This window comes from Chiloscyllium plagiosum, chromosome 15 (assembly GCF_004010195.1).
Source record: "Chiloscyllium plagiosum isolate BGI_BamShark_2017 chromosome 15, ASM401019v2, whole genome shotgun sequence".
Taxonomy (NCBI): domain Eukaryota; kingdom Metazoa; phylum Chordata; class Chondrichthyes; order Orectolobiformes; family Hemiscylliidae; genus Chiloscyllium; species Chiloscyllium plagiosum.
The window spans coordinates 55517275-55537153 of NC_057724.1; the positions used below are offsets into that span (position 1 = coordinate 55517275).

At 39.4% G+C, this 19879-nt stretch overlaps 1 protein-coding gene across 1 annotated transcript in view; it reads left to right on the forward strand.

The window, feature by feature from the left end:
* Positions 1-19879, forward strand: part of amot (angiomotin) — a 129033-nt gene that overhangs the window by 20627 nt on the left and 88527 nt on the right. Inside the window, exon 3 of the mRNA XM_043704943.1 lies at positions 17000-17050. Within this exon, the coding sequence (XP_043560878.1) occupies positions 17000-17050 (51 nt within the window). The remainder of the gene's footprint in view (positions 1-16999; positions 17051-19879) is intronic.

The window sequence follows — 19879 nt, forward strand, 5'->3', positions numbered from 1 at the left end:
CCCCTCCCCCAAGTCCCTCCTCCCTATCTTTTATCTTAGCCTGCTGGACCAACTTCCCTCATTCCTGAAGAAGGGCTAATGCCCGAAACGTCAATTCTCCTGTTCCCTAGATGCTGCCTGACCTGCTGCGCTTTTCCAGCAACACATTTCCATCACATGCCTTTGTGTGCAAACTGTTCCTTGGTGCTGCTTGCAGCCTTTCAATACCAATTGCTGGTGCACCATTCAGTGTGAGTCTGCACTTCCTAAGCTGCCTCCGTGTACAGGAGAGGTGCTGTGATGGCTGTGAGGAGTTGAACATTAAACAGTCAGCTAACACAGCAATAACTTCATAACATGGCATTATTAAACCCATGCATCTACCAGCTCTGTCGGATGACCTTCTTTCTGACAGTTTCTGATGCCTTCTGTTTCTAGAACTCTGTTCTTACTAATGTTTGAATCAACCAGGGCTTCTTCTGCCCTGACTGTTCTAAAGACTGCTTAACTATACTGTTGGTGTTACAGACCTCTCTGAAAGACCTGTTCATTGAAAGATGCCTCACTCAGTGATATGCTAGGTGGTTTTGTTTTTGTAAAATAACTTTTCTCACACTCTGTCTCCCTGTGTTATAGAATACTTTGTTGCATGACAACACCCACATTTTTTCTCTTTTGTACCCTTCTCTACAGCACTGAATTCGTTACCATAGTGCTTTTTGAAGAACCTCATTGAACTGCATGTAAACAAAATTTCAGAAAGCCTAATGCCACTCGTAGAACTCAGAAATATAAAATTCTGTCCCCCTGAATGCATACAACATAGAAGAACAAATCTAACATAAAGTTGTACATGGTTCTGTTCATTTTTGTTCATAAAGTTTTGAAATAATATTATGATCCCAGCTGATGTCATTCCTTGACAAGTCAGATTCCTGAATATGGTTGGGTATGTAGTTTCCTCTTTTTTGACTTGGTGGGCAATCACTGAAACATAGGCGTAGAAAATGGCAGATTTTCATTTGAGAATAAGTCAGCAGTTCATTACACATAAATCCCAAAATATGTAATTCTTGAACACAGTTTGAAAGATCTTATAAAACATGCAAAACAAAGTTTCATCTGTTCTCTAACACTGTCACCTCACTGTGATTCAAATGCAGACAAGCTACACATGTACATTTTTTAAAAAATAAGGTTTGGCTCAACTAGTTCTCCCCAATTCTGTCCTATTGAATTGTGAAGTAATCTTACATGAATATCCACAAAACTCAAAGTTTAGACTTTGTCAGTCTTGTAATAATCTGTGGATTTCTAATTCCTGCTCTGGAAGTTTCACAAACAAAATTTTTATACAAAAGTAACTGTGTTTTCCTTGAACTTCCTTGTGTTCCTTTCTAGGAGAGAAACTATATTTGTTCCTGACCTTAGACCTCCTGCTAAACTGCCCTAAATGCTTTCAAACTCTTCTTTCCTTTCTAAGCTAAAGTTACTCTTTAATTATTTAAATCAAAAGCAATTTAATGCATTTCAATGCATACTCCCTCTTACAAAGTCAATAATCATGAGGCACCAGGTTATAGTCCTACAGCTTTATTCAAAACAATAAGCTTTTGGAGCCCTTGCTCCTTTTCTGCCTGAGCAATGAACCGGGGTTACTGAAAGCTTGTGGTTTTGAATAAAGCTGTTGGATATAACCTGGTGTCTTGGGATTTTTGACTTTGTCTACTCCAGTCCAACACTGGCACCTCCACTGCTTACAAAGCCCACAGTACAATCATTGATGAACACACTGCAGGGTTTGCAGTCACTTGCTGTCTCTCTCCTATTGTTTTAAGTCACAGTTTCAGAAGGGATTTTTGAACTCATTATTTAAACTTTTCCAAAAGTGTTCAACATCCATGTGCCACTGGGTTGATATCCAAACTTAAAAAATGATCTTATAAATAAAAATCAGACTACTTTCAATTTATCCACCCCCTAAGAAAATGTAAGTGTTTTTTTGAGAAGGGTTTTCATTTCTCAACAAAAATTCTTCTGAACACCATTTCTGTATTATATACGATGAGAAAATTGAGATTAAACACAATGAGTTTTGTTGTAGCCATATTTTACATTAGTTCATGTGAATCACAGCACTCTGTTTCCTTTATATATGCTGTTGTACCACTTATTTTTCCAGGCGCATGGACAGTTTTAGAGTTGGATGGTTGGAGGATTAAACACTTTTTAAAAAACAGCCATAAATTCTTGTCCTGAAATTTGTCAAAAAAAATGAATGGACTATGGTGTATACGTATAGGCAGCTTCTACATTTTGGATCAGTGGTGCTGGAAGAGCACAGCAGTTCAGGCAGCATCCAATGAGCAGCGAAATCGACGTTTCGGGCAAAAGCCCTTCATCAGGAATAAAATCCACTCTGTCAATGTATTGCAAAATTTTGGATTTTTTCCTAGGTCCATGGAAATCCAAAATGATATGTACTTTCGCTTCTAGAAGTGCTGGTTGGCCTTACACTAGTTTGACTTAAGTAAGTTACTTTTGCTTTGGCAAATTCATTTTTAGCCAGATTTGTGAGCAATTAGCTCTTTTAACTGATCAAACAATTGATTAAGTGGTGTAAATGTTCTCTCCAGGTTTAGCTGAATATAATCAAATCATCAATGTAAACCATGACGCTATGTAGTCCTTCAATTACTTTCAATTGTAATGTTGCTGATGCATTTTCCATTCCAAATGGCATGATTTTGCATTGATAAAGTCCACCTCGTGTTTCAAACACTGATATTTTTCTGGCTCGAACAGACAATGGAACTTGACAACATCCTTTTAGCAAGCTGACTTTGTCAATGAATCATGGTGTCCAGTTTTTTTTCAATGCAGTCCTCTAATCTTGGTTTATGATAGGAATCTGTTTTGTTTCTGCATTGACATTGTAGTAATCAATACAGAATCTTTGTGATGTGTGTGGTTTGGAGCCATCACAGCAGGTGAGTGCCAGCTGGCAAGGCATGGTTCAATTATACCATTGTCTATCATGAACTTAATCCCTTTGCTGATTTCAGCTAATTTTTCTGGATTGACTCTGTAAGGGTATTGTTTTATAGGTAATGTCCCCTTCCCACATTAACATCATTAAGTTGGAATTGAGTATTCATTATTTAGGAAGGACAGAATGTGGAATAGCATTGTTAGTAAAGAAGAAATCAGTGCAAATACTGAGGAGGATATTGGCTCAAAAATGTATAATATGGAATCTATATGAGTGGATGTAAGGAACACCAAGGAGCAGAAACTATTGTACAGTAGTGGAGATGTAAGGGAAGGTATTAAACAAAAAATCAGAGATGCATGCAATAAGAATATGACTATAATTATGGGTGAATTTAATTTGGATTGGACAAACTAAAGCAGCAATGATATTGTGAAGGAGAATTTCACGGAAAGTGTATGTGAAGTTATTAGAGACTTTCAGGAATCAGCCAGAGACAGGCTATTCTAGTCCAGGTACTGTACACTGAGAAAGGATTCACTAAGAGGATTCTTGTGAAGAATCCCTTGGGGAAGAGTGATCACTAGATGATAGAATTCTTCATTGAGATGGTGAGTAAATATTTCACATCTGTAACTAGGGTACTAATCTAAATAAAGGGAAATACAAGGGTATGAGGTGTGGATTGGCAAGGATAGTTTGGGGAACCTTATGAAAGAAGTTGACAGTGAGAGGCATTGGGTCATATTTAAAGAACGTGTGCATGTATTACAACAACTATTCATTCCTGTCTTGTGCCAAAATAAAAAGAAAGATGGCTCAAACACGGCTTACAAAAAAAATTAACGATGGTTTTAAATGCAAAGAGATGAATAAAATTGCCGGCAAAGCAGCAAGGCTAAAGATTAGGAGCATTTTTGAACTCAGCAAAAGGGGTCAAAAAGTTTGATCAGGAAGGGTAAAATAACAGTATGAGAGTGAGATTGCAGGGAAACTAGTGTAAGGGTGGAATTGAGGGAAAATAACATTAGTAAGAATATGGTGCTGGGGAAATTAATGGAGTCAAAGGCTGACAAGTCAACAGAACCTGATAATTTGTATCTCAGAGCATTAAAGGAAATGGTGCTAAAAATATTGGTTGCATTCGTGGTCATCTTCCAAAATTTTATAGACTCTGGAACACTTCCTACAGATTGGAGGATGGCAAATGTAACCCCACTAATTAAACAGGGGGGGGAAGAAAACACCAAGAATTACAGACTAGTTAGCCTAATACCAATATTGGGGAAAATGTTGGAGTCTATTATAATTGATGTGTTAACAATCCTTTGGAAAACATTAATAGGACTGGCATGGGTTTACGAAGCAAACTCTACAAATCTACTGGTCAAGCAAGCTTGACAAATCTACTGGCGTTTTTGTTTTGAGGATGTGATTAGTAGAATGAGTAAGGGATATTTCTTGACACAAGGAGTGGAATTCATGACTGGATACATTCAAGAAAGAGAAGGATGGATTTTTAGATTTTAAAAGCATCAAGGCATATGGGGAGAAAGTGGGAATATGACATTGAAATAGAGGATCAGTCATAATCATCTTGAATAATGAAGCAGGCCAAAATGGTCTCCAGTGTTTTGGAGAGCTAAAAAATTTTTTCCTGACCTATTCATATAAATTGATACGAGTCTGTAATAGCCTCTGGAAATCACTTCAGTAGTTTACTGGAAGATAAAATATCATACTATCTAAACTATTAAGTAATTCTGCATTATCTAATCTGATATCCAGAGGATCAAGTGTTGAATTTTCAATTTTTCATTCTCTAATTTTTCTGATGTTTTCTGACTTTAGAAGATGAAAGGGAATCTTACTGAAACACACAAAATTCTCATAGGGCTCAGCAAACCGGTTGCAAGAATGATGTTTCCCTGGCCAGGAGGCCAGGACAAGGGGCCACTGCCTCAGGATAGGGCATGGTAGGCCATTTCTGACTGCTTGAGAAATTTCTGCACTCATTGTGGTGAACTTGTGGAATTCTCTACTAAAGGCTGTGCAGGCCATGTACTAAAAAAAAATTAATTTCTGGAAATTAGTGTTTGGGGGATGGCAAGCGAGCAGGAGTATAGTGCTAAGATATGATTGTGGCTGTTGCACTGCTGAATGGTAGAGCAGTTTTGATGGGCTGATGGCTTACTCCTGCTCCTGTTCTCAATGCTCCTTTGTTTTGTTTCACTCCCTGTTTCTTTCAGTTGGTGAGGCTAGTATTTTTGGATCAACCGGATAATTTCTCAAATTAAAATCAATTCCATCCGCATCTGCGGCGATTTGTTTCACCAGTCCAATTACAACTTTTAACATTTATTAAGTCACTCTTTAATCCCACGCTGTATAATTGGACTAGTTTGTAACCACAGTGTAAATCTCCAATTAATATTCTTTCATTAATCCTTCTGGAAGGCGCGTGATATCATCAGTTAGCATCTATGACTGGCTTGTTCTAGTCTATGTTTGTATCATTATTGATTTTCCTACTTGATTTAAGGCATAAGAAAATCCTTTTGAGATTAATAATCCGAACCTCCAGTGTCATAGAGATGTACAGCACAGAAAAAGACCCTTTGGTCCAACTTGTCCATGCCGACCAGATATGCCAACTTAATCTAGTCCCACCTGTCAGCAGCCAGCCCATGTCCCTCCAAACCCTTCCTGCTCATATACCCATCCAGATGCCTTTTAAATGTTGCAATTGTACTAGCAATATTCAAAGTCATCTTAAATATTCATCCAGTATTAAACTTACCACAACACTCCTGTGTTATTTTCAGCATCTTATTACATAGAACATTACAGCGCAGTACAGGCCCTTTGGCCTTCGATATTGCGCTGACCTGTGGAACCAATCTGAAGCCCATCTGCCCTGCGCTATTCCATTCTCACCCATATGCCTGTCCAATGACCATTTAAATGCTCTTAAAGTTGGTGAGTCTACTATTGTTGCAGGCAGTGTATGCCATGCCCCTACTGCTCACTGAGTTAAGAAACTACTTCTGACATCTGTCCTATATCTATCAATCCTCAATTTAAAGCTATGTCCCCTCATTTTAGCCTTCGCCATTGGAGGAAAAAGGCTCTCACTATCCAACCTATCTAACCTTCTGATTATCTTATATGTCTCAATTCAGTCACTTCTCAACCTTATTCTCTCTAATGAAAACAGCCTCCAGTCCCTCAGCCTTTCCTTGTAAGACCTTCCCTCCATACCAGGCAGCATCCTAGTAAATCTCCTATGAACTCTTTCCAAAGCTTCCCCATCCTTCCTATAATGCGGTGACCAGAATGTGGCTGCATCAGAGTTTTGTACAGCTGCAGCATGATTTCATGGATCCGAAACTCAGTCCCTCTACCAATAAAAGCTATGCCTTTTTAACAAGCCAATCAACTTACGTGGCAACTTTCAAGGATCTATGTACCTGGACATCGAGATCTCTCTGCTCATCTACACTATCAAGAATCTTACCATTAGCCCAGTACTCTGCATTCCTGTTCCTCCTTCTACAGTGAATCACCTCTCACTTTTCCATATTAAACTCCATTTGCCACCTCTCAGCCCAGCCCTACAGCTTATCTATGTTTCTCTGTAATCAACAACGTCCTTCATCACTATCCACAACTCGACTGACCTTCGTGTCATCTGCAAATTTATTAACCCATCCTTCTATTCCCTCATCCAGGTCATTTATAAAAATAACAAGCAATAGTGGACTCAAAACAGATCCTTGCGGTACCGCACAAGTAACTGACCTCTAGGATGAATATTCCCCATCAACCATCACCCTCTGTCTTCTTTCAGCTAGCCAATTTCTGATCCAAACTGCTAAATCGCCCTCAATCCCATGCCTCTGTATTTTGTGCGATAGCCTACTGTGGGGAACCTTATCAAATGCCTTATTTATTGTTCAAAAGAAATAAATTCCTCTCAATTCAATAACCTGAAATTCTGCAAGAGTCCCTACTTGTTATAATCCTAGCTGATGGTACTACTGAAAAAGTCGGATCCCAGAATGAAATCTAGCTTGATTAATTATTTCTTAAATGTATTATTATGATCATTAACTGAAACATAGACATACAAGACTGAAGATTTTCGATAACAATAAAATAAGACAAAATAAATCAGGCTATCTACATATGGAACACAGTTTGTAATATCTTAAATTGCCCAGCAAACAAAGCCCCAAGGCTATCATTTAGCAATGATTCAAATCTAGAGGAATTACCCTCCTCTATCAAATCTTTAGGTCTAACTTAATTTTAAATCTGGAATTAAGAGTCTTAAAATGATCATGAATCAGTTGTTGATTGTCAGGTAAACACTATCTGGTTCACTGGTGGCAGTTTCCTTCACTAAATGACATGCTTGCCTTTTCTGGCCTATATATGACTCCAGACTCTCAGAAATGTGATTACTGTGGACTTGTTGGGCCAAAGGACCTATTTCCACACTGTAGAGATTCTATGATTCTGTGATTCATAAATTGTCCTCTTGGCAATTGGGGATGGGCAGTAAATGTGGCCGAGCCATTGACACCTTCGTCCCATGAATGAAAAAAACTTAACTGTTTTGCACAAATTCTGCCTGTGAAAAACGGCAAAACTGGAAGTTTCGACTTTCACAGTCTTGTCATAACCTGCAGATTTTGAACCAAACACTCCTAGTCTGAAAGTTTCACAAGCCAAGCCTTTAAACCAAAGTAATTGTGCTTTCCTTGAACTGTCCTGTACTCTTTAGGAGAGAACCTATATTTGTTTTAGTCAGGCCTCCTCCAAAACTGTCTAAAAATGTTTTTTTCCCTCATTTAAAGTCAGACCTTGATTGTTCTAAACCAACATCATCCTAATGTCTTTCAATGCACCTCTGTCTGTTGTGAACCCTGCAGTATAAACAATCTTTCATTAAAATTCCAGAAGATTACAGTTCTCTCTCTTGATACATACTGGATTAGGTCATGGCTCCTGAAGGGCTCTCTGACCTTGATATATTTTTAAAAGCTTCCCCAAATGTAACCAACACCCACTAGTTTGAAATCTAAGCTCAAATTGATATTAACATATATAAAAAATGTGCATCTTTTATCATTGTAATAATTTGTCATGAGCCACACAGAACATACTAAAAGATAACCCACTCAAGAAACAATCTGGATGATACTGATTTTTTTTTAATCATACTTACCTTAGTATGAGGGTACTGTGGATAATTTTTAATATTGCTGCCCAAGTAGAAGTCTCCTTGTCCTAATTGACTTGGAATTTTCTTGGGTTGCATAACCGAGAAGATACCTCCAAAATTTTCAGCACGCCTAACTTATTTAATGTGAAACTTCTCAAATGAAAGAAAGACTCTTCATGATTACATGGAAGGTGTTGGGAGACCAAAACCAGCTGAAGAACCTAGCAAAGCGATCAATAAAAATGACTGCCTGGTCAGCAACGGGAGGCCACCATTTAGGGTGGTGCCTGGCAATCAGGGTTGGTGTGAAAGATTGCCATCAAGACGGGTTGAGAAAGAGACCACAGTCAGAGAGAGAGAGAAAAAAGGAGTCTGCAAAGAGTGTTGGGAAAGGCTCTAAAAGGTTAGGGATCCAGCAGACCTCCTCCTTGGCAGGTTCCCTTATGCTGGAAAACAAACATGGCTGCAATAAATTTTGTATTGTGTTCATTCACAGTTGCACTGTGGGAACCGTATATTAAACATTATTTCACTGTTTTGCTTCTCCACAGCAAACTGTCTAAAAATGTTTTTTTCCCTCATTTAAAGTCAGACCTTGATTGTTCTAAACCAACATCATCCTAATGTCTTTCAATGCACCTCTGTCTGTTGTGAACCCTGCAGTATAAACAATCTTTCATTAAAATTCCAGAAGATTACAGTTCTCTCTCTTGATACATACTGGATTAGGTCATGGCAGTTTAACAAATGATAACCATTGCTGTAAGCGAAGGGCAGTTTGTAGTGCCTTGTTTGAGTGTTAAAGTCCAGCTTTCCTATTTATTGTGCGTTAGGGGGAGAAATAGTAATGTTGATGCCTTTGAATTAATAGTGTGGTCCAATAAAATTTTAATCAGTTTATTCAAACCTTTCGGGTCACATTTTAATGAAATTTCAATGGAAACTGATGGAGAAGCCTAAGGCTGTCCCTGTTTATACTGCAATAATTTTGAAACACGGTCCTGTTGTGAGAAGACCCAGGTCCCAGCAACAAATCTCTTCAGCTGCTGATCCGTCTCACTGTGCAGATGCTGCATTTGCAACCGAAACAAATTATTATCCTGATTAGTCTGAACATGGGTCTCGTGGGAAGGTTTGGGTAGAACTTGTTCCGAAATAAATATTGCATATTGAAATCAGATTGGCACTCAAAATGCCCCAGTGAATTTGTTTTTAAATAAGTAAATGCGCAATACCTGAAAAGTACAAGCTGAGTTAATAGCTTCATCCAAATGTAGATTCAGCACGTTGTCGCGTAATCTCCATGTTAAGCTATTCATGGAAGACATTCTGTATTGAATTGATCAACTTGGATACCTTGGGCACAAAAATAGGCAAGTCATGAGGATGACACCAAGAGTCTGCAGAGGAAAATAGGTTAAGTTAGTGAGAAAATAACTTAGCAGTTGGAATATAATTTAGGGAAATGTGTGGTTATGTATTTTGGCAGGAATGATTGAGGAGCAAAATATTATTCAAATGGAGAAATGCTACATGATGCTTTGGAGCAAAAGTATTTGGGAGTCCTCATCCATGAATCATAAAAAGCTAGCATCCAAGTTTGATGTATTAATAGGGAAATGGCAAATAGAATGTTGGCCTTTCGTTTAAAGGGTATAGAATATAAATGTAGGGAGATTTTGTTAAAAGTATACAAAACATTAATCAGACCACAGCTGGAATACTGTGAATAATTTTGAGACTGTTCTCTAAGGAAAGATATAGTTGCATTGGATTCCATCCAGAGAGGGTTTACTAGGCTGATACCAGATATGGAGGCACTGTCTTATGAGGAGAGGTCGAGGAAATGAGGTCTATACTTGTTGGAATACGGAAGAATGACCTTATGAAACATACAAGAATCTTAGGGTACTTGACAGGGTAGATATGGAAGCATTGTTTCCCCTTGTGGGAGAGCTTAGGACTAGACGGCATATTGTCAGAATAAGAGTTACACATTTAAGACCGATGAGGAGGAATTTCTTCACGTGAAAGTTAATGAATCTGTGGAATCCTTTCCTGTTGAGGACCATTGAGCCTGGTGTCATTAAATATTCAAGCCTGAGATAGTCAGAATTTTAATCAGTAAGGGAATCGAGTTATGTGGAAAAGGCAATAAATTAGAGTTGAAGATCAATAAATCAACCATTATCTCATTGAATGGGGGAGCTGGTTTGATGGCACAAATAGCCTACCCCTGCTCCTCCATCTTACAGTGGTTCTGAAGGAGAGGCATATCAGACTCAAAACTCTTTCTCTCTCCAAAGATGCCTCCAGACCTCCTGAATGTCTCTAACATTTTCTCTTTTTATTTCAGATTTCCATAGTATTTTGCTTTTTATTAGCTATGGTAGCTAAGGAAATCATTTTCTGAACAAATTACTGTGACTTAACAAAAGATTCATTTTAATTGTTGTTTTTTAGTTTGTACTTTTTAATTAGGACAAGTCAAACTGAATTTTAAGATCTCGTAGGAGTTTCATTTAGCATTACTTGGGAGATCTATGCGTGATATGTATAACTCCCTGACTATGAATATACATGCACTGGATGATAAAGGTTTCCATCTCCCTCTAGACATTGGCTGCACTATTTATGATTTGACTGTTCAATGTAACTCACTGTTGAACCATTTTTACTGCAAATTTGGATAAATTTGCAGTGTACAATGGTTTAATTCATGGTATTTGTCACAAACATTATGCTTTCTCTGGGGTAGGGTAAGGCCAGCCAATATAAGGGATTTTTTCTTTAATCTAAACTAACATCTGGAAAAAATAAATTTAGATTTCTTTGTTTTGAATTTTTAATTGATTACTGCAATTTTGTTCCACAGATGCAATGACAGTATTTATTATAACTTGCCAATTTCACTCTGTGTACATCACACCTCTTTAATGTCTAGCACCAGTTATCACCCTCAATCCTCCTTAATAACCCATCTCAGGACGAAATACTAGCACATGAAATTTAATGCGGATGAGTGTGAAATTGTTCATTTTGGAAGGAAGCAAAATCATGGGCAATATAGAATAGAAGTTCCAATTCCAAAAAGGGTGCAGGAACAGTGATGTGCAGGTCAATTTAGACAAATTGTTGAGGGTATCTGAGCAGGTTTAGAAAATGGTTAAAATGATATACTGGATCCTGGGCTTGATGAAAAGAGATGGCAGTCATCAATCTGAAATGGCACAGCAGTGGAAGATGACAGTGGAGCTGAGAAGTTGCATTATTTGATGGTCTTTGTTTTGTTCTAAGACCTCTTCTCAACCAGCTGAGCTTTGGGTTTCTGTTCACTTCTTCCAGTGCCCTTCCAAATAGTCTTCAGAGGCCGCAGCTATCAGCAAAGTGATCAGTACAATATCCACAATCTTCATATGTTACTTGCGGGTAGCCTTGTAGTGGAATACAGGCATCCAGCATATTTGTGACCCATTGCCAGTTCACCATACAGAAGATCTATCAGTAAACAACTGCCATCCATCTGATAAATCAGGCAATGCAGGCATTGTTGGCTTTGCAATGAGTGTATGCTGTAGAGTTGGCTCATTCAGGATCTGTAGGGTGGTAATATTGTTCTGCCACGACATGCCTGGACACACTGACACAGTGAAGGTTGAAGCTGTTCACGCTCTTCACCTGCCTAAATATGTTTTATCCAGCACCTGCTATTGTAGAGGAGTGTACTTGGAATGTATGAATAGTTAACTTGCAATCCTATTCACTCTTACTCAGCTTGACGTAACAGCTACAGCCTTTTCAATATGTGTATTAATTCCAGCATCAAATAATAGAATGCTTAGATATATGAAGCTATCAATAATCTCCAGTGGCATATTGTCAGTGCTGGTAAATGGTGGCAAAGCAACATCCTGTACCATGATATTTGTCTTCCTGGAGTTCATTTTACAAGCATGAGAGAATTTATTGATTTGCCACTGAAAATGTCGCTTGTTAAAAAATTCTATTGTGGCATCATGGCATACAGCCATTGTATGGGGAGGACTTGGCGCACCTTTGTCTTGAAGCTTGGCTGAGCAAGCCTGAACAGCTTTCTGCTAACTCTGGTATGTCGGCAGACACCCTTTGACTTGACCTGAAGGCATTTGACAGCAGCAAAGAGAAGAAAACAGGATGCCAAAGAGTGTCTGTGCCAGATTGCAGATATGTTTGTCCCCACTGCAGATCCCAGGGAGTTTTGATATTGCACTGTCAAAGCTGACTTTAACCATCACTTTGCTTTGAAAAGAGATGGTCACATTAAGTAGTTTCTGTAGACAGCCAAACTTCTCAAGTAGTGTGAAATACTGAAAACAACAAATGCTAGAGATCACAGCGAGTCAGACAGCATGCACAGAGAGAGAGCAAGCTAACATTTCAAGTCCAGATGCCTTTTCTTCGCAGTCTGATGAAAAGTCATGTAGACCTGAAGCATTAGCTCGCTTTCTCTCCATGGATGCTGTCTGACTCACTGTGATCACCAGCATTTGTAGTTTTCAGTACAGCTTACCGCATCTGCAATAATTTGTTGCAAGCTTAAATACACTGCCTCTGTTTACATGGTTCACTGCTTGGAGAAATCAATACTCAATGGAAAGAGAATGGATATAGAGGTCTTCTTTGTTCAAGGCATTTCTCTTGCAGCCATCGAACTGCAAGGTCATGCTAAATAATTTCGTAGCTGGGATTAGGGTAGATATGCTCAGCCAGGATTTGAAGTTTGACAAGGGCAACACTGACAAATACTTTTCCCAAGATGCTTGGCGGACAGGTTCTTGAATAGCTGTTGTAATCTCTGCAATGCCCTTAAGCTTGTACAATGTTAGAATTTTTGCTTGCTGGATATCAGATGGTGCTAATGCCTGATTATTGATGTTTCTAGGCCAGTGGTGAGTTGAGGGGGAGGGGGAGTCGGTGTTGAAGAGTGGAACAAGCTGAGTTGCTCTTGCAGAGACTCAGTTTAGTTTCAAAGGGCTGAATGATATCCTTCTTTGCTATAACTATATATATGATCCACTATATATGGCTTATATATGCTATATGGTTCATTGATGTCCTTTTAAGGAAGGAAATCTGCCATCCTCAACTGGTCTGGCCTACATGTGACTTCAGATTCACATCAAATGTAGTTGACAATCAATTGCTGTCTGAAATGACTGTTCCATTCAAGGGCAGCTGGGGGTAGGAAATAAATGCTGGCCACATCCCATGTCTCACAAGTGAATAAAAAATACTTATTCATTTTTATATGCCTGATACTTAAGATGGAAGTTAAACCATTGGGTTTTGTTTTTGAAACTTTGAACCTTTGCAGAGAATTGTATTTAACATTTTTAGTCAACTTTTTCTGTTTATCGTCCAAATTACTTTTATCTATCGTGATTACTGTTGAACTGCATGCTGGTCCTTAATAATTTACAAGCCACAAATGGGAAGGAAGCTGAATGAAGAGAAGAGTGAAATGAAAATTGAAGCACTCTGCTCGAAGGACCAGTGGGCGGCACGGTGGCACAGTGGTTAGCACTGCTGCCTCACAGCACCAGAGACCCGGGTTTAATTCCCACCTCAGGTAATTGTGTGGAGTTTGCACATTCTCCCCGTGTCTGCGTGGGTTTCCTCCGGGTGCTCTGGTTTCCTCCCACAGTCCAAAGATGTGCAGGTTAGGTGAATTGGCCATGCTAAATTGCCCGTAGTGTTAGGTAAGGGGTAAATGTAGGGGTATGGGTGGGTTGCTCTTCAGAGGGTCGATGTGGACATGTTGGGCCGAAGGGCCTGTTTCCACACTGTAAGTAATGTAATCTAATCATATCTGCTGATAGTCAGGGAGGAAAGTACTATTTTCAAATTAAATTATCCTACCCTCTTGCCCAGCTCACCTACCAAACTCTAGGAGGGAGGGAGGGAGACTTAATTATCTATTACCCAGAAGGTTTGGTAGTATCATTGCTGATTGAGGTGGCTAAAGGACACAGTTGCTTGACTGAGGAAGGTCGTGAGGGAACAATTGACTTGACCACACAGTCAACAATCTGCCTGTCGCAGATGTATCATTCCAGGACTATATTCATATGAGTGACAAAGACAACACCCTCTTTTTATATTTAGGATGTCGTCCATTGTGTTTTGTTGCACTACCATCATGTTAAAAGAGGTTGTTTCAAACAGATCTAGCAATTCAAAACTGGACATTCATGAGGCACTGTTGGCTATTAGCAGTTGGAATGTATTAAATTACAGTCCATAATTTCTTGATATGGCATATCCTCCATTACCATCAACATGGTTCAAAAAGAATGCTTGAGTGCATTAGGCGTGCTTTAAAATGAGGTTTTGAACCGAGGAAGTTACAACAGAGGATTACTTGCATGTCAGGCAGTAGAAGCAGCATGCAATTGACAGAATTAATGTTGGTACAGCAATGGACTAGGTCCAAGTTCTGCAGTCCTGCCACACCCAGGTCAATTAATCAATTAACAGAAAAAAGGTCTGGAGATATCTCCATCTAAAACAATATAGGATCCCAGCACATCAGTGGAAAAGAGAAGGCTGAAGTACTTGTAATCGTCTTCAACCAGAACTGCAAATGGATGATCCATCTCCGACTTCTCCTGAGGTCCCAGCATCACAAATGCTAGTTTTTAGCCAATTTGATTCACTTCATGTGCATAGGCTGACAGCACTATAAACTGCAAGTACTGAGGACGTGCTCCAAAATGAACTATTTTCCTTGCAAAGCTGTTCCATTACAGCAAAACACTGGCATCTATCCAGTGATGTGTAACATTATTCAGGTATGCTCTATCAACAATGGGAAGACAAATCCAACCCAGTCAATGGGCAGTTTATCAGTCTGCTTTCAGTTATCAGCAAAGTGTTAGATGGGGTCATTTAAGGCGCTTTCAACTGACACAGCTTAGCAGTAGTCTAGATTAGATTGGTGCTGGAAAAGCATAGCAGGTCAGGCAGCATCCGAGGAGTAGGAACATCGAAGTTTGGGGCAACAGCCTTTCATCAGGAATGAAGGCTGGGAGCCTCGGGGTGGAGAGATAAATGGGAGGGCTAGTAGCCTGCTCAGTGACACTCCATTTTGTTGTCCCGAGGTCCACACGAGCCATATTACAATCTTGGTACATAGACAGACAGAAGAGCTGTACTCTAAGGTGAGTTAAGAATGATTGCCATTGACATCAAGGGTTTAGATCAGAGTGGTACTGGAAAAGCACAGCAGGTCAGGCAGCATCCGAGGAGCAGGATACTGCCTGACCTGCTGTACTTTTCCAATACCACTCTGATCTAAACTCTGGTTACTGGCATCTGCAGCCCTCACTTTTGCCTAATTGACATCAAGGCCACAGCCGACTAAGTGTAACACCAAGGATCACTAGAAAAACTTGATCCAGTCAGAATCTGAGGAACATTCTCTGCTGTTTGGAGTATGCGTAGTATAAAGGAAGGTGGTTGTGGTTGTTCGAGGTCAGTCATTTCAGCCCAGGATATCTCTGCAAGAGTTCCTTAAGGTGGTAGTATTCTCGATCTAATCATCAGCTGCTTCAGTGAATGAGCATTCTTTAATAATAATGTCATATGTAAGGATGGTAACTGATAATCGCACAATGTTTGTTACCTTTGCAATTCCTCAGATATTGATGCTGCTGTGTCCAAATGCCATAAGACCGGGACAATATTAGTCTTCGGTTGATAAGTGCAAGTAATATGAATGCTACCTAAGTACCAGGAAGTTACATTTTCAAACAAGAGAAGTGTCACCATCTTTCCAAAATGTTCATTGGCATTAGTGTCACTGAATTTCAGTATGAATATTATTATTGACCAGAAACTTAATTAGACTAGCCATATAAATACTGTGGCTCCAAGAGCGGGCCAGAGACTGGAAACTCTTCATTGAGTACCTCACCTCCTGTCTCATCAAAGCTTGTCCACCATTTGTAGGCATCAATCGGGAGTGTGCTGCAATATAATCAACTTGCCTACATGAGTGCGGGTCTAATATCAGTCAAATTGCTCAACGCCATCCAGATCAATGCTGCCAGCTTAATTTACACCTAATCAACCAGCTTCAGCAATCATTTCCTTCAGCACTGATATACAGTAGCAGCAATATATACCATCTGCAAGATACACTGCAACAAGTCATGGTTGCTTTGACAGTACCTTCCAAATCTGTGACCTCTACCACCCAAAAGGACAAGGGTGTTAGGTGCATAGCAAGACCACCATCTGCAAGCTCACCTCCAATCCACCTTGGAACTACATCACTGTTACTTTGCTGTTCCTGGGTCAAAATTCAGGAACTACTTTCTGGGTGTGCTGCAACAGTTCAGAGGCAGCTCACCTCAACCTTCTTGAGGCCAGTTCACAAATGGGAATAAATATTAGTCTGGCCAGCAAAACTCACATCCTATGAATAGTTTAAAAAAAATTGGAGTAGGAGTCCTTAAATAGTGATGTCTGTGAGGAGGGCTGAGATGTAGTGATTTACATTCAAAGACGAGCGGAGGACAGATGCTTCACTGTGCCTCTGGCCCATACTACTTGGTGAAAATGGTTGTTACTTACTTGATTTCCTTTCCTATTGGTTGCAGGGTCTGTCACATCTTGTAGCTAGTAGCCTGAAAAGCGCGATTTCAAAATAAAATAATTAGGAAAAAATATGCTTGTATTTAAAAACGTAGTACTGTGTTCCTTTGTTAAATGTTTGGATTGTGAAACTTTCAACCGTTTTAATGTTCTGTTTTCAGAAAATGCTGTAAGTGGTCAATTGCTTGCTCAATTGGATGATGCCCTTTTAGGTAAGAAAATACTTGAATTAATATCAAATGTTGTTTGGTGTTACATGATTGCAGACTCTGCAAGGGAATGTGCGAAGTACACAAAACTGAAAAACATTAGTCATGTTGTTTCTCTTCACAGTCTTTCCTACTGTTAAACTGGCGTAGATTCATGTTGGAGTAGATATGAATTCTATGGATTACCACATCCAGTTGAGGAAACTGGTATCGGTTCCCCTCTTTACAATCATTTGGCTGCAAAAATTTAATTATTTTCCCCATGCAGTAATACGTTTCTGCAAATAAAATGTAGCTAACTAACTTACCAGAAATATTAAGGAGCCAATTTGCAAGGTTTTCTTGAGTGAAAGAGTAGTTTTATAAATTTTGATCTCCCAAGAAAAATGAAAACAAAGATATTGAGTGTGCATTTGCACAAACAAAAGTGTGACATTAAAAAAGGGGTAGTGTCCAATACAAAAGAAAAGATAAAAAGATATGCAGCTTAAAGTCCTTTGGGTATACTGCAGTGTAAGAGGTAACCTGAGACCAGGTTAGTTAGCTGTATCCTAGAACAGCAGAGTCTGAGAATGTTGCAGATATCTTTGAATCGTCAATGTTCAGATGTTTCTCTAATTTGTTGTCAGTGGTTGCTTTGTGCTTTCGAAGAAAAATCAAAGAGAGAGCTTCTTCCAGTTCTGCTGTTACAAATGCATCTCCAGTGCTCTGCCAGAACAGTTCCTTGAAGTACAGATCACTTGTGTATTCCAGTGTTTACGGTTACTATTCCAAGCTGGAAAATTGAAGGCATGTCTTTCCTGTCCGATATGTGAGACCTGTTATATCGGTGTTAGTTTAAAATAAGTTCTTCACACCTGCTTAGTTTCAGGCTGTGTTGTTAAAAAAGATTAATTTTGCTGCAGGCAATTTTAGTTATATCATTTCAGTTTCATGGGGTTTTGCTTGTGTCACAAAGCTAGTCCTTTTTTCTAAAAGCTAATCCTTCGTTCAAGGATACTCTGTCCTTGATTTTTTTCAGAGGGGTAATAAACCAGGCCGGGCTCCGATTAGTCTGGTTTAGTACAGAGATTAAAGGGTATTGAGAGACCTTTTTGTAATGAGATGAGACTTCAGGCTAAAGTGGTCATGTTTTAGAAATAGAGAATGTGAGGCTGCAGATGCTGGAGATCAGAGTTGAGAGTGTGGTGCTGGAAAAGTACAGCAGGTTGGGCAGGTTCCAAGAAGCAGGAGAATCGACGTTTGGGCATAAGCCCTTAATCAGGAATGGGAAGCCCTTCCTGATAAAGGGCTTATGCCCGAAATGTCGATTCTCCTGCTCTTCGAATGCTGCATGACCTGCTGTACTTTTCCAGCACTGCACCCTCGACCATGTTTTAGAAGTGACCTATATAAAGGGGAGTGGTCAGCTCTCTAGCTAGCTGAGCAGTTTAGTTCAGTCCAGAACTGGTTGGCAGTGTGGAAACTGTCTCTCCTCCTGCTCTTCTAACTTCAATCTGTAAGCATGTGACCCTTTTTTGTACTGTGTTTTAAAGGGGATTTGCTTGTTGGACTGTTGCATATATTCGGAACAGCATACTTAAGTCTAGTTTTGATAGACTGAGTTCTGTAGGGGTTCTTTATTCTGTTCTTTGTGTTTCATTGTGTAATTTTTTTTGAATAAATTTTTTGTCTGTTTTAAACTTGGTAGTCAACCTAGCTAACTTAATCCAGATAATTTTTACTGTACATTTACCGAAACAAATTGCAAAGTTATGGTCTGGGTTGCCTGCTTAAGAATGTTTTGAGTGGTCTTGCTTAGTCCATAACAGATTGGGGGCTCTTTGCGTGATTTTAAACAGCGAGTGGTAGGTGTTAGTGTCTTTATTTCTGGTGTTGGTTTGGTTGGGTAGACAAAGCTTGGGATAATGGCTCTTTCAGGCAAAAGTTTTCTGGATGTGGATGCGGTGACTTTGGAAGTTTTGCAAAAAGTGAATAAGACCAAGCTGCAGGAATTAGCAGAGAAGCTGGAATTGGAACTGCCTGCTTCTGTGATGAAATGAGAGATAATTACAGCAGTAGCTCACCATTTCAATTGCTGGAGAAACCATCATAATCTATAGACATGGCAAGAATTTAATTGTTTATGAAGTAGCTTGAGTTAGAGACAAGAGATAAGGAAAGGGCAGTGGAGTTGAACAGTTTGAGTTACAATTTAAAGCGGAAGAGAGAGAAACAGAGACCTAGGAAAGAAAAAGAAAGAGCTTTTGAACTTCAAAAACTGACACTTAAAAAGGGAAGTCAGCTTAAAAGGCAGGAGATAAAGGCTGCAGGTAACCTTAGCGAGGAAATAGTGCAAACTCACGTGGAAGAGCAGCGAGTTAAAACAGCAAGGTTAGCAGCTGAAGTGGCTGATGATTCTGAGCTGGTCTATAAAACACTGTTTGGCTTCTAGAATCAATTTCAGTCCATGAGGGATAGAAACTGGGGCAAAGAGAAATTCTCAAGTGGAAAGGGAAAGCTAAATTTCACTGACGATCATAAGGAGAATTTACCACAGGGTGAAAAGGAAACCCTTGAGGGAAACTAAGAAGTTAAAAAGCTCCGGTATTTTCATTGTAATAAAATGGGCCACACAAAATCACAGTGTTGGTGGGCTAGGAGAAAGCCAGATGTAGGAAAACCGCACAATGCCTGGGAGTTTTGTTGGACTAGTAACAAAAAGCACAAGGGAGGTTAGACCACTGCCTCAGAGTGTACAAGATGATCAGAGGTTGGTTAAGGAGCAAATGCCAGATCTGCTTAAAAAATATACATGCAAGAGTAAAGTTTATTCACATAGGCCAGGAGTAG